This window comes from Maylandia zebra, linkage group LG3 (genome assembly GCF_041146795.1).
Source record: "Maylandia zebra isolate NMK-2024a linkage group LG3, Mzebra_GT3a, whole genome shotgun sequence".
Lineage (NCBI taxonomy): Eukaryota > Metazoa > Chordata > Actinopteri > Cichliformes > Cichlidae > Maylandia > Maylandia zebra.
Genome location: NC_135169.1, coordinates 31,049,251 through 31,065,395, shown reverse-complemented (window position 1 = coordinate 31,065,395; position 16,145 = coordinate 31,049,251). Strand labels below are relative to the sequence as shown.

At 42.2% G+C, this 16,145-nt stretch overlaps 1 protein-coding gene across 1 annotated transcript; it reads left to right on the top strand.

Moving 5' to 3' along the window:
• The first annotated feature begins 676 nt into the window (after positions 1–676).
• Positions 677–13,728, top strand: LOC112431344 (uncharacterized). Its single transcript, XM_076882209.1, has 6 exons — positions 677–791; positions 11,946–12,008; positions 12,435–12,494; positions 12,824–12,886; positions 13,105–13,167; positions 13,279–13,728. The coding sequence occupies exons 1-6, from the start codon at positions 677–679 to the stop codon at positions 13,284–13,286; spliced, it is 372 nt and encodes a 123-aa protein (XP_076738324.1). The 3' UTR covers positions 13,287–13,728.
• Positions 13,729–16,145: the final 2,417 nt, after the last annotated feature.

The following is a 16,145-nucleotide window of genomic DNA, read 5'->3' as shown; positions in this document are numbered from 1 at the left end:
CTGTACAGAGTATGTTATTATACATTTACTTCTTGGATCTGAATGATTCAGACATCAAATGAACATTTGTCCCAGCTTTGCTGTATGTGAAGTCATTTCATGTGGGAAAAATAAAACACATACAGCAGTTTTTAAATATCCAAGATCAGATCTTCATGATGAACATTTGTACAATCTGTTCTTATTATTGTTTGTCAGCTTTTTCTCAAAGTGTGCAGCAGCTGATGTGACTGAAACAATTGTGTGTGATTGTGTCACAGATGATGGTAATGGTCCTATCCTGGTGAGTCCTGTTCATCCTGTGACTGAGGGAGCTTCTGTTAGTCTGAGCTGCAGTTTGAGAACACAAAAAATACTTTCCAATGTGTTTTTCTATCACAATGACAAACTTATTCAAAATGATCCCCGAGGGGAGCTGAAGATCTCTGCAGTGTCAAAGTCTGATGAAGGTTTCTACAAGTGTCAGTACTCAGGAAGAGAGTCAGCACAGAGCTGGATGTCAGTTAAAGGTGAGCAGGATCAAAACATACAGTTTTGTAAATGAGTTTAATGACTGAGAAGGAACATTAGATTGTCTGATTTAATTCTCAAAGTCACCTGGCTCCATTTTATGAATGTATTTATTTATAAGATTATAATTTATTAATAATTAATTTCTGTTTGTGTTACAGTAACCATGTCAGGAGCTGACAGCTCTTCATCTCCTGTGTGGTTGATTGTTGGACTGGTTTGTGGAGTCTCTCTCATTATTATTCTCCTGCTCTTGTTGTATCGCTGCAGACAGTCCAAGTGTAAGAGCCTCTTTTCTATTTTTATTATTATTCATATTACATTAGGAATCTTTCAGGGTTACTAAACTAAATGACAACTTTGTTGTAGAAATTAAACTCAGTACAAATCCAAATTTAAATAAAAGTTGGAAACCACATTTCTACAATTCTTAGAAAAACAAACTATGAGGAAAGATGTGACAAAACAAAGGAAAACTGAGGCAGTTTATAAAACACATGATAATGAGATGATGAGTAACAGGTGTGAACTCAGCTGGTGATAACTAACGCCTCTTTTCCATTAATAATTACTCAGATCGACTGGTTTTCCATCACGCTCAAGTACCACCTAATGTGTGTGGTCATCGTCATAGTGACGTGGTCGAGCACCCCATGACTTAATTAGTATTTGTCATAAATGATTCAACAAAGGTGAACATCACGGCGATGATTTACCTGCAGTGTTGGGGAGTAACGGAATACATGTACCTCCGTTACGTATTTAAAATACAAAATATGAGTAACTGTATTCTGTTACAGTTACCGTTTTAAAAGGTGGTATTCAGAATACAGTTACTTTGTTGAAATAAATGGATTACACTGCGGTACTTTCCTGTTTCATATTGTCGCGGGTCAGGACTGTTTGGGTTTTGTTTGACAGCTACGTTCTGTTGTTCCAGGTGCCATGGTTACAGGGTGACGCTCTCTCTCTCTGCGTGTTTCTTGGGTGAGAGAGCGCCTTTTTGTTGTTGCTGTTGTTGTTGTTGTGCTAAGCTAATAGGCAGAATGCTACAGGTATAGCTCTAAAGAATGTAGCCTCATGGGCAGTGTAGTCCGTGCTGCAGGGAGAATGGACGGCCACACCCGTTATGTGTGAGCGAGGGAGGGAGAAAAAGGAAAGGTACGAGTTGTCATCGAGCAAAAACGGGAGCTGGAAGCATGTAAATATAATAATAACCACTGCAGCCAAGAAGAGTGCCTGACAAGCCCAGGTACGCTATTAAGACTCGACTGTACACCGTGTTCGTGTTTTCCTCCGAAACAATAAGTTCCATTGAAGCAGCCTTTCAACGCCTCTCTCTGTCTCTTGCAAGAAAAGTTAACCCAGACAACAAAGTAAAGCTATTTTTCGGCTACGAGCCGACACGGACCCCGCCGTATTAGTCAGAGGTCCCTTTACTACAGTTCGGAGCCGCGGACCTTCAGTAATAGTAATAAATCACACAGCAATAGTACATTCACGTAGTCAAGTCAAGTTTATTTATAAAGCACATTTAAAAACAACCAAGGCTGACCAAAGTACTGTACAATAAAATACAAATATAAAATACAATAAAACGCAAGTACATAAAACACCTCACTGATAAAACAATAAATTAAAACAATAAGTTAAACCTTGCTAAAGGCCAATGAGAAGAGGTGAGTTTTAAGAGCAGTTTTAAAAGTTCCTAGGCTTGTGGAGAATCTGATGTGAGGAGGTAAACTGTTCCACAGTCTGGGTGCAGCCACAGCAAAAGCCCTCTCTCCCTTAGTCTTTAATCTGTATGTTGCACACTTGAATTAAAATGAATTGAAACCAGTGTGGCTTTGTGAGTTCGCCTTTACTGCATCTGCAAATATATACATGGACATAGCACAGCGTTACACACTTTTGCAGTCTCACATAACGCTTATAGGCGCACTGCCTTATGGGTAGTGTTTAAACTCAAATCACTAATATTTCTTACAGTGGAACAATGAAATAAACATAAACACAAGGTAGTGTGATCCACCAGTCTACATCTGCTGTGATTACAGCCCGGTACAGGTATAAATCCACAAAAGTGCCACGAGGTTTCCACACAAACTAATGAATCAGATCTAGCTGCTAATCGTTAGCATCACAGCTAATTCACATCGCTACCAATAACTTATACACTAATGACACATAGTGGGGATTAACGGCCAACTTTCCCACATTCTCTGCAACCCCGTGGACTCATCTGTAGACACATTTTAAGTTATTTACCATCTTGTATCTGCTTACCTGCAAATATATACATGGACATAGCACAGCGTTACACACTTTTGCAGTCTCACATAACGCTTATAGGCGCACTGCCTTATGGGTAGTGGCTGGCTTCTTTACTCCCGCTAGAGCTGCTCATTTTAGGGGATACTCCCTCTTGTGGTGTAACGGAGGAATAACTACGCTTCCTGCACTATGTCATTTTTGGAGACTGGGGCACACATTATTTTACCACAATCAAAGAAAATACAGATGTGAACAATCAGACCATTTAACTAACTACAATATTGTCACTAAAGATTATGGGGGGTGTCTTGTTTTGTCCACAATGTCTTTCTTGTCCTTACACTCTCCCCTCAAAAAGTTAATGGCGTCCCGACATTCTACCAATATCAGTCCTTATGTGGCAACTATACATTGCTCGTAGGAGGCTACATCCCTTTAGGAGTCAGAGTTCAGCATCACTGCTAGCCACAGTGAAACACATGACATGTATCTCCCCTTCATGTCATATGTCGCAGCAGGTGTTATTGTGCACGATAACAGTCCACTGCTTTTCCATCCATATCACGGGTATCTGCATCTTTACTGAGTAAGGTGCTCTCACCTGGACATAACCTCGCTACATGACATGGGTGCCATTCTCATTACAGGTCATTCCACTGTCTTCTTTATAGCTAACAAAACAGAATTAATATTTCTATCCTTCTAATAAGCATTAATAAAAACCCAAAAATGTAACTGTTATAACTGCTTTACTGCAATATGTAACATATGACTGTGTCTGAGGTATTTATTCAAGTGCTAACGTTGGCTGTCCTAACTTGTGGTAAGTAAACATTAGCTTTTGTTTTCTCATTCTGAAAGGATACTTTTTCACACTGGCAGGTGACTGGTCAGTGTCCTCTTGGTCACTGCACTCCATCTCGAGCTGGTGCGTCTGCTCTGTGTCTTTAATGTCCTCTTGTGCCTCTGTATCCTCGTCATGCTGGTCGCGTTGGTGTTCTATATCATTCACGCCCAGATTCTCTTCTTCGCAATCCTCCTGGTGTTCCCTGTCATTGTCATCACAGAGATCCTCCCTACTGCCTGCTCCACTTTCTGCATTGAACTCTGATGCTTCTGTCCACCAGGACTGTCTACCACGTTCCCCTTGTTCTGTTGCCAGTCCTCTGATTGCCCTCCAGTCATCTTCATCCTCCGAACTGTGCTCTTGCTCATGCTGCTCATGTCTGTCCTTGTTGTTTTTCTGTTTTTGCTTTCCCAGTTCTGCATGTGAGTTGACTTTTCCGGCTGGTAAGAAGTCACACGGCAGCAGGAGGTTCCTGTGGACGACTCTGACACGTCCCTTGCCATTTTCTGGCTTAATCTCATATACTGGGCTCTCCTTATGTTTCCTTTGTGTCACCTGAAACACCTGGTCCTCCCAGAAGGATCTCAGTTTCCCTGGTCCTCCCTTCTCACCAAAATTCCGGACCAGTACTCTGCACCCTGGGTACAGCTCTGCACCATGTGTTTTTCTGTCATAGAGCACTTTTCCCCGTCGACTCTCCTTACAGGCTGTCGCTGAGGCCAGTTTGTAAGCGTCCTGCATGCGAATCTTCCACTTCTCAGCATAGTCTTGATGAGAAGGGCTTTGGTCATTAGCTGTGAGACCAAAAATCATATCAATGGGGAGTCTGGGGTTTCTCCCAAACAAGAGGAAATAAGGTGCATATCCAGTAGCCTCGCTGCGCGTACAGTTGTACGCATGGACCACCTTTGCCAGGGATGCCTTCCAGTCTGCTTTTGCCCCCTCTGGGAGGTTCCGAAGCATGGCCAGCAGTGTCCTATTGAACCTTTCTACCTGACCATTTCCCTGGGGGTGGTATGGTGTGGTTCTGGACCCCTTGACTCCACTGTATCCCTCCAGCTTGGCAAAGATTTTGTTTTCGAACTCTCTTCCCTGGTCATGATGGAGCCGTGTGGGAAAACCAAACTTCAACACAAAGTCTCCAAATATTTTCTCTGCCGCTGTTTTGGCACTTTTATCTCTGCAGGGATAAGCCTGAGCAAATCGTGTAAAGTGGTCCATGGCCACGAGGATATACTCATACCCTCCCTTACATTTCTCCAAATGTAGAAAATCAATGGAGACCAGCTCAAACGGGTACGTTGTAGTGATATTGATCAGTGGGGCTCTGGTGGGCTTGTGGGGACGCTTGTTTTTTAGACAACTACACACCTGTGTTATGTAGTGCTCCACGTCCTTCTGCATGTGAGGCCAGTAAAAGCGATCCCGAATGAGGGCCAAAACTCTCTCCACCCCCAAGTGACCCATGTCTTCATGTAGTTCTTTATAAATGAGCGAATGGAACTTCTTAGGCAGAAGTAGCTGTGTTCGGCTGAGTGTTTTCCTGTACAGTAAACCATCATTATCAAGGTGCAGTTTCTGTTTTTCCCTTGCCAGAGCAGCGATCTCCTTGTTGCCTGCCTGTTTTCTGCCTTTTGGCCACCGATTAGAGATGACATACTTCAGGACTTCCCCGATCACAGAATCCTCTTTTTGTGCATCTCTTAAGTTTGCCTTAGGGATTTCCAGACCTGACATCCCTACCTCCTCACTTTGCTCTTCTACCACAGTTGAGATGTTTAACGGGCAGAGCCAGGGTTCACTTCCCTGCAGCTGAACAGCCAGAGCCTGAGTCACGCTGTTTAGGACCTCAGGTGTCACTGCTTCTGTACACGTTTGTATGTAGTGTTCCATATCCAAGGGCATTCGTGAGAGACCATCTGCATCCCTGTTAGCTCTACCAGGTTGATACTTGATGGAGAACTGGAAGTCAGCGAGTTCAGCCACCCATCTGTGTGTGGTTGCATTCAGTTTTGCCGTTGTCAGCACATATGTGAGGGGGTTATTGTCAGTGTAGACAATGAAGGGTGGTGAATAGTAGAGATAATCTCTAAACCTCTCACATATGGCCCACTTCATGGCAAGAAATTCCAGCTTCCCTGAATGGAGGTGGTAGTTCTTCTCTGGGGCAGTAAGGGTCCTAGACCCATATGCTATAACCACTAGCTTCCCATTTTGTCTTTGGTAAAGCACAGCTCCAAGTCCCTCCTGTGATGCATCACAGTGTAAGATGAATGGTTGCTCAAAGTCAGGATAACCTAAAACGGGGGGCTGAATGAGGAAGTTGACGAGCTGACAGACCACCTGATGATGCTCAGCTGACCATACCACTGGGTGAGAGGATGGTAGCTGACCCCCTTGATTCTTTGTCTTTTTGTTGTCTTTTGACGCCCTGACTCTCCCTTCCCCTGGCTTTTCTGAGGAGAGCAGGTCATAGAGTGGCTTTGCAATGCGCGAAAAGTTAGGAATATAGTTGCGATAGTATGAGATGAATCCCAACAGCTTCCTCACTTCCCCAATGGTGGTGGGGTTCCTTTGTTTTAAGGCTTGGACAGGCGCAATGTCAGCGGGGTCCATGGTGTGACCATCTTGAGTTACCAACCTCCCCAGGAATCTCACCTGATTTTTGAACAGTTCACATTTCCTGGGTGTTAATTTCACTCCATGGCTCTGATAACGCTGCAGGACCTGCTTTAGATCATTTAAGTGGTCCTCAAATGCTTTTGAATGAACAAGGTTGTCATCCAAGTAAGGCAGACATGTGTCGTCCCGCAGCCCTGCAAGGCATTCTTCCATCGACCTCTGAAACTCTGCCGGTGCAGACGACAGCCCAAAAGGAATTCTTACCCATTCATACAATCCCCAGGGTGTGATGAATGCTGTGAGAGGGCGACTTGACTCTTCCAGGAAGCCCTGGTGATAAGCCTTCCCTTGGTCTAAGACCGAGAACCAGGAGCTTCCTTTCAATGTGTTGAGCATATCCTGTATGCGTGGTATGGGATGGCGGTCCGGGATTGACTTCGTATTTAGCTCCCTATAGTCGCAGCACAAGCGGAGGCCGCCATCCTTTTTTCGCACACATACGATGGGGCTGGAGTAGGGGGATATTGATTTCTTTATCCACCCTCTATTCAGCAAGTCTTCCAAATATTCTTTTACTTCTTTATGAAGTGGCTTAGGCACTGATGTATATGTTCGGCGAACAGGTGTGGGGTCGCTGAGGCGGATCTTAAGCTGCAGTGAGGGGATATTGCCAACATCGTGTTCATCACGAGCAAAGGCATTACTCTCCTCCCTTAATAGCTGCCTGATCTTCAGCTGCTGTGCCGGAGAGAGATGGTCGAGGGGAACTGGGGGGTCTCAAACACCTTCACTGTTGCTTCTTGTTCTGTTTTCCTGTTCCCCAATTTGGCTAGCTGGAGGTGTAGCTGTTGCTTCTACAGTAGATCTTGTTGTTCCCATTTGTTCTATTTCCACTGTCACTGTGTTTGCTGGGTAAATAGTTCGAACCCTCTGAGTTTGTCCCAAAACAGTTCTCGGAGGCAGTATGATCTCATAAGCTTTGGTATTAGTGACTGGGAGGCTCATACGGGACCAGCTGCCTTGCTGTAAATGGACAACGCCCTCTTGCACCTCCAATCCCTCTGGCGTCTGAGGGTAGGGGCTGGGCTTGAACAGTACATCCTGACCTGCTGGGAGTGGGCCTGCTCTCACACTACACTTGACCACTCTTGTCTGACCAGGTGGGATACTCATTAATTCTCTCCCAGTTTTCACTCTGCCCTCACCTAGCCCGTCGTCTCCACTCTTCATCACCTTTATAAAGACCTCAGCTTTCTTACAGTCAATGGAGAATGCTGTGCTAACAGCTTCTGTTACAGCATGAGGTGGCTCTATTCCCCTCTCTAGCATGTATTCAATCACGTTGAAGCCAATTATTGGCTCCTCCGCCACCCCGTCTTCCTGAGCTACTAATACTGGCACGAGAAGTTCTAACTGTGCAGCCTCTTCTGTGGGCAACCTGAATTTGATTTCAACCCACCCGGAAAATGGGATTGGTGTCTGGTTTACTGCCCTCCCATCTAATATACCAGGCCCAATGATTTCAGTTAAACTCCTAACTTTGAGGTGTGGGATGTTCTGTTGTCTCCATTTTTCATTTATGAGACAAACCTGTGATCCCGTGTCCCACAACGCTGCGGTTTTTACTCCCTCAAGCAGGCAGGTGATCAGGTGCTTCCTCCCTATAAGATTGAGGAGCTGGGCTCTTCGTTTTGGGGAGAGGAGGCTGACGGAGACCGCTTCATTCCTCTTATCTGGTGTGGCGGCTGCTGCTTTTGTCTCCAAATGTTTTATACTGTCCGTCAAGAGTTTGTGAACATCTTGTTGTTGCTCACCTTGGTTTAGTAGCTGAAAAGAGGGTGACGGGCGTGGGTTCACTGTGCTAGCTGACATACCAATCTGCTCTGCCCTGTCTGGAAGTTTTCTCCGGGTGCGGCATCCCCTAGACAAATGCCCACTTTGTCCACATTTGAAGCAGTGGTCGCAGTTTTCTCCTCTATTGCTGTCCTGACAATCCCTGCAGCCACGTTTGAGGCTTGGGCGGTGTAAGGGAGAAGGTCGGTGCGACTCACGAATCACTCCTTTTATTTCAGCTATTTCCCCTTTTAGTTGATTGATGATATCAAACAGCTCAGTTTCCTTGCGTGTCACTGTTGCTGGTGCTTTAGCAGCTTTACCTTTTGTCGAGGTGGAGAATTGCTGGTCTTGCCCACCCACTGCACCAACTGCTGCCTCTTGCACTGACTGTGCCTCTGCTTTTATCTCTCTTACTTTCATTTCTCGGGTGGTCTTTCTGAATTTTTGTTGCCTCTCCCACTCAAGGCTGGCCGCTTCATTTGTCTTTGCAATCAGCACATCGTCAGTGACTGCTGGATCATCCAGGTAGGGTTTGATCTGGTATTTCACATTGTCGCTAATCAGACCTGTGCCAACGGCTCGCAGAAACTTTTTCTGAATCAGTTCGACACTGTATTGTTCATCTGTCCCTGGCTCCCTTGATGATGCTAGGAGTCTTTCTTTCAGCTCGATTGCCCTAAATAGAAAGTTCTGTGGGGACTCATTACTTCCTTGAGTGATATTTATCAGCCGATGATAGAGGTCAGTAGAGCTATCCTCCTTGTAGTGTCCCCTCAGTATGGTACGAAGCTGCATGAGGGTGAGGTCTGTTTTAATCTCCAACATATCACGGAGACTTAGGCCTGGGCTTATGGCCCTAACAACAGCTTCAATAATTTCAGCTTCGCTGTGATTCTTTTTAAGTCCCATTTCGATTTGATGAATCAGGTTGGAGTATGACAGTTTGTCTTTCTGACCCCGTTCCCCAATTTGGCCACTGATTCTAAATTCCCTGCGTATAGTCACTTCAGGGGGCTGTGTTGCTGGTGAAGCAGGTAACGGTGATGGACGAGTAGGTAACTGTGCAGCCAGACCCTGACTAGTTTCTTGGGAGGCCATTCTGTCTGTCAATCTTGCCATTTCTTCCTCTAACCTTTTTGTTGAGGTTTGAAAACTTAGTTGCAATGCTGCATATTGTTCTTGTAGACTGGCCAATGCAACCGCATCCCTACTGACACTCTCTTCACGTTCCTGTGTAGGGTCATCTCTTTCCTTTAATTCTTTAACAGTTTTAATTAATCTGTCCAGGAATGTGTGTGCTACTTCCTCTTCCTCCACTACAATAATTGTTTCAACTGCTTCACTTATTGTTCTGATCAGCGTGTGCTTCTTTGTCTGTTTTCCGATTGAGATTTTAGCTTGTAAACACACTTCTTGTAGTTGATCTGACCTTAACTGTAGCAAGCTCTCACTTAGCTGGTCTTGCAGTTGCTCCAACTCCATACTGTGGGTGACGATTCTGTAATCTCACACTGCTTCTCAGTAGCACCGCTGATCCCACCGCTGCCACCAAATTTTGTTGCACACTTGAATTAAAATGAATTGAAACCAGTGTGGCTTTGTGAGTTCGCCTTTACTGCATCTGCAAATATATACATGGACATAGCACAGCGTTACACACTTTTGCAGTCTCACATAACGCTTATAGGCGCACTGCCTTATGGGTAGTGTTTAAACTCAAATCACTAATATTTCTTACAGTGGAACAATGAAATAAACATAAACACAAGGTAGTGTGATCCACCAGTCTACATCTGCTGTGATTACAGCCCGGTACAGGTATAAATCCACAAAAGTGCCACGAGGTTTCCACACAAACTAATGAATCAGATCTAGCTGCTAATCGTTAGCATCACAGCTAATTCACATCGCTACCAATAACTTATACACTAATGACACATAGTGGGGATTAACGGCCAACTTTCCCACATTCTCTGCAACCCCGTGGACTCATCTGTAGACACATTTTAAGTTATTTACCATCTTGTATCTGCTTACCTGCAAATATATACATGGACATAGCACAGCGTTACACACTTTTGCAGTCTCACATAACGCTTATAGGCGCACTGCCTTATGGGTAGTGGCTGGCTTCTTTACTCCCGCTAGAGCTGCTCATTTTAGGGGATACTCCCTCTTGTGGTGTAACGGAGGAATAACTACGCTTCCTGCACTATGTCATTTTTGGAGACTGGGGCACACATTATTTTACCACAATCAAAGAAAATACAGATGTGAACAATAAGACCATTTAACTAACTACAATATTGTCACTAAAGATTATGGGGGGTGTCTTGTTTTGTCCACAATGTCTTTCTTGTCCTTACATGTACCTGGGAACATCTAAAAGCATCAGGTCTGCTGACCTCAAAGATCTCCTGGGGCGGTAAATGCTAAGAAGCTCTGCCAGGTAAGGAGGTGCAGTACCGTTAAGAACCTTAAAAACCAGCAGTAAAATTTTAAAATCAATCCTAAAAGCAACTGGGAGCCAGGTAGTTGTAAACAGCATGATAATATATTAAGTAATCCAAAGTATTCAGAATACGTTACTGTCATCGAGTAACGTAACGGAATACGTTACAGAATACATTTTGGGGCATGTAATCTGTAATCTGTAATGGAATACATTTTAAAATTAACCTTCCCAACACTGTATACCTGCTGCTCGGTCTGTGGCTTTCTATAGACTCGGGGGCCACGGTGTTGCTTGTGTAGCCATTTCCGGGTTGCCGGGTTTCAAAAATGTCCTTTTTGTTTTTTATCAACAAGACGCTCTCATAACTCATCGAGTGATGCCACTGACCAGTCAATCGGTGGCATGTACTCTATTGACGTCACATTTTGGGATCACCTCGGATCACTTGGAACTCCGGCTGAGTAAATACTAAAATAGTACTACTGGATCTGATGGAAAACCCTGAAAACTGTGTTTTAGTTACTAATGGAAAAGAGGTAACAGAATGACACAAGATACAGGGGAGAATAAAACAGGAAATGACTGACACTGAGACCTGGACTAAGACACATGAGACCGTAGACAAATCATGGAAAGAGATAAAGAACAGAGTGAGAATACACAAGGAGATAAACAACCTCTCATTAACTAAAAAATAAAAAGATAACTACAATGTAAACATAACATTATAAGAGAAAGCCCTAATGTCAACAATAAAAAAAATATTAAACCAGAGAAACCAAAACACCAAAACCCGGGTCAACCATTCAAGGACCTTAAAGGAAGCACAGGCAGGAAGACACCTGCTAGACACTGTTGCCTGTCTCCCTACTGTCCCTGCAGCTGACCCTAGGACGCTTGTCTCCCCCACATGTGGTCTTTCCAGATCTCCATTAACTTTTACATGTCTTAGATTCAGTTTGTGCTCAGTTTTTTATTAAAATTCAGTTGGACAAACATCCAAATAACCAACTGACTACATGCACAAAAGATCAGAAACAAACAGGATTTTACAACCTGATTGTATCTTTAACTCGACTGAAAGAATCCACAAATGTTGTTGTTTCATATCAGAACAACACAAACAGTAACACCATGATGGGTTCATGCTCTGAAAATATCTGACAGTCCTGTTGTTGATTTAAACACAACTAATGAAACTCTGTAAAAGGTTTTTCTGTTTTTTCATTTATCTTTGAAAGATCTGTCATGTTGGTTTTCATGTGTGAGCCACTGAAACACTGGTGCAGTACATCATGTGAAAAGCACAGAGCAGCTAGAGATGAAACAGCCTTTTAATTTAAGGAAACTGGCACCATGTCATTGGTTTACAATTGTGTAACTAAAATATGAACATTTCAGGTGCAGATAAACCTCCAGATGTCATTTACTCTAATATTGAACTGGAAAACTTTGGAAATAAGTGTGAGTACACAAAACATACAATGTAGAAAAAAAGCCTGGAAAGTTTTTGAAATATTTAAAAATGTGGCTCAAGAGTTGGGAGTTTGCCTTGTAATTGGAAGGTTGCCAGTTCGAGCCCCGGCTTGGACAGTCTCAGTCGTTGTGTCCTTGCGCAAGACACTTCACCCGTTGCCTACTGGTGGTGGTCAGAGGGCCCGGTGGCGCCAGTGTTCGGCAGCCTCGCCTCTGTCAGTGCGCCCCAGGGTGGCTGTGGCTACAACGTAGCTTGCCATCACCAGTGTGTGAATGTGTGTGTGAATGGGTGGAAGACTGAATGTGTAAAGCGCTTCGGGGTCCTTAGGGACTAGTAAAGTGCTATACAGATACAGGCCATTTACCAAAAATGTATTAAATGTTTTTCTTTTGTGGATTCGATCATCTTAACAGGGAAGCATCATAAACCAGAGCAGAGTGCTGTTTACACTAATGTGAAGACAGCAGCTGCAGGTACAGTCACAACAGTCTCATTCAGTGTTTGTACTTGAATGTGTCATCACATCATTATATTGCAGGTAATTATAGGTCAACATGGAGTTTAGTTATTCACTTACTAATCAGTGTTTCAGCTTTACTGAATCACAGCATCCACAGATTCTGACCCAGACCTCAATCACAAAACACACACATGCAAAGCTGAAGTGTCACAGGCAACAAATGATTTTTACTTAGATTTCTTTCACTTTAGTTGTAAAAAGTTTAAAGTTCATATGTATCCAACATCTTTGTATCATATCTGTACTGAACAAATGTGTGCTGAGCTCTGACGTCTCTTTTAGAGGACAGTCTGATGTATGCTGAGGTCAAACAGCCCAAAAAAGAAAAAGCCAAGAAAAACAAAGGTGAGCAAAGTCTGCCATCATCTCCACTGAATGTTGTTCAACATGTTTATCTGCTCCTAAAATGTAAATCTGTTTATATTAATATTTGTATTTAGGTTTTCATGCGTACTAATTACTTGGTTAATAAAATCTAGTTCTATCTTTGCATCAGTGGAGACATCCAGTTTCCTCCTGGTTAATGATATTATTGTTTTCAATGATCTTCTCTTCATTCACAGGAACATCAAGTCCTGCAGCTGATGCAGCAGTTTATTCTGAAGTCACATCAGGAAGCTCTCTCAGTAATTCTGCTGCCATGCAGGCTGATTTATTCTTCACATTATTAAATGTCTTCAGCTCATAATATCTTTACATGTTGGAAATCACTTTGTCTTTTTGTCCTTGTCTTACAGGTCAGTGAGGAGAGCTGTAGCAGCAAAGCCAAGAAGAAGCTTTTTATGAAGCCACTCTTGCTCCTCTGCTGCCCAAATATCAGACATGCTCAGCTTTATGTACAGTTACAATATTACATCATAATATCAGACATATTGCTCTCTTATAGCATAAAACAAATGCAGGTGTATTCGTGCTCTTTATATTCAGTTATTTGTATAAAGATTTTGTAATAAACCTTGAATGTATCTAACATGTTCCAACAGCAGTGAGAACAAAGTGTGAAATATGTGATCTTTAGTATCTGACAGCACAACTTAAAGTCAGTGTTTGCAGTGTTTCACAAGTAAATACTGATATGGGCACCAACAAATACTTTAACTGTGTTTGTCCAAAGATCTCGTACATTATATAAATAAGAATTATTTCTTAAACGTGCATATATGTATATTTTTGTTTCTGATCATTCTGTGCTTTTGTAGTTTGAAGGAGAAATAAAATCTTTTCACATTTGAACATTTTATCTTAGATTTTTGTTTCCTGTATGAGATTATTCACAAAGTAACAAAACAACCACTTAAACAGTTTGTAATGGTGTTGTCATGGAAACCTGAAATAAACAGATGCATTATCTGCAAAGCGGTCACTAAGAGTTCAGAGCATGACAGCAGTCTGCATGTATCTGACACAGAGGACTGAAGTAGAACATTTACAGAGAGAAGCTCTCTGTGTGCTGCTGTCACAGGATGCAGTTAAAGGAAAAGATAACTTGTACATGTGATGAATCTCATATGAAAGATGGAGACAGAACATCACAGAGAACTAAAGCTCTGCATCAATCGTGGTCAGCATGACTGAAAGAAGTAGAAGGATTAAACCTTTCCATTACGCTCCCTTTTGATCATTAACTGATCGCACAAGAATTTAAAAATATGACACAAACACAAACATTTAGTCACAGTAAGGTGGAGGTACAGGTCAGGCTCCTGCTCAGTCAGGTAAACTAAACCAGCTGGGTTGAGCTAGCTCAGTGTTTTCCCCTGAAGTCAGCATGATGGTGATAAACACTGCTGGTCATATGCTCTAACACCTCAGTATGTGCTGTAGATGGTTTTCTCTCTTCACTAGCAATCATGACCTTGTCCTAGAAAGTAGGTGAACAACTATAACTACACTGGTGACTGTTTTTATTTCTTCTATTTTCTTTTTGTCTGAAAGAGAAAACAAAGAGGTCATCAGTGCAACTCTGAGTATCTGTATTTCTATCCTGTAACTGTCAAGATGCAAGTTATTATACATGTGTATGTAAATGTATCAATAACAGTTACCAGGGTGCCGCCTGGTGGCATTACCTGAATATGCTCTGCATTATTTATCTATTCTATTCTCCACATCAGAAAGCCTAGTTATTCTATTTTCAATTCATTGCTACCCAACACCCCATGCAGGAGACTCTGACAGCACTGAGCAGCTCCTTCAGTGGCAGGCTGCAGCACCCACTGAGTGGGACGGAGAGATTTCGCAGGTCTTTCCTCCCCACTGCTGTCAGACTCCACAACAAAGACTTTTGCAGCTGATCAAACACACACATGTGCAATAAGACTAAGTGCAATACTGTTTTCTGACAAAGTTATATTTTTACTCAGTTGTATATAGCATTTGTATTCTATTTTTATCCTATTGTATATTTTATTTTATTCTATTCTATTCTATTCTGTACAGTTGTGTACAGTATATTATTCTTATTGTTTTCCAGTGTTCTCTAATTTTTGCTAATTAAATATATAACTGCTGAAATGTGTTTTCCCTTAGTGTGTTATTTATTGTGCTGCTTAACCTCAGTTAAAGACGTGAAAACATTTTGAGCTGTTGAGCACCAGTGCAAGTTGTTTTTGATCCATGTTTGTGTCTCTGAATTCATCTTTTGAAAGGTTTTCCACATTGGGAATGTTTTATGTTTTTAATTTATGTAAAACTTTTAAAACATTGAAATAAAACTCCAATAAATGCACACATGAAGTCATTTTTTTATTCAAGCAGCAACATCAAACAATAATAAAACATCAAACTGCAAAAGTGACAATACAGAAGAACATTTTAGTCCTTCCGAGCAGCTACAATGCATCTGTGTGTGAAAGACAGTTTTTGGTCCTTGTCTATTCTGCTACATGCTTATATTTATCTACTGGCAGACCTTGTGGTTTGTTTCACCATGAAAGGAGGAAATGCAGCCTGTGGTTTCAGCCTAAAGTCTTCAGCTTAGCAGATGTCTTGTTTTATGTTATCAGCTCACAGCAGAAAGTTAACAAGGAATTCAGACAAAGAGCACAGTGGAAATTTCACTTTTACCTTTGTGTGCATGACACATGTTTATATGACCTGCCTGTACTGAAATAATAGCAATAATTTCCACTGCTACATTAAAGTATGCATGGCAGTGTGTGAAAACAGACAAAAATAGCATCATTGTGGTGATAAGACAGTAAAGGAAAAAGAAATCTTTGTGGGCATCATGAGAAAATGTGAACAGCTTGTTTCTCACGCTGAAAAGCAGCTGCCTTTAAGTCTCTGTATGGACGTGCTGTAAAAGTTCATCTATCTGTGAATTAAATAAAATAATTTCTATTTCTACCCACAAAATCTTAACTTGTAACATATGATGGGTTTGTAAACAAACATTAATACTTCACTCATATTTATCTGTCTGCTGGACTCTGCAGTTACATTAAGCTGCTCCATCCAGGAGGAGTTTGGTCTGTGATGGAGAAGCTGAGCCTTTCAGTAAAATCAATATTATCGTTCTTCATTAAACAATGTAATAGATCTGTAAATCAAACCAAAGTTAAATTATTCAAAACTAATAACTGAAAACAAAAAATTAAGAAGT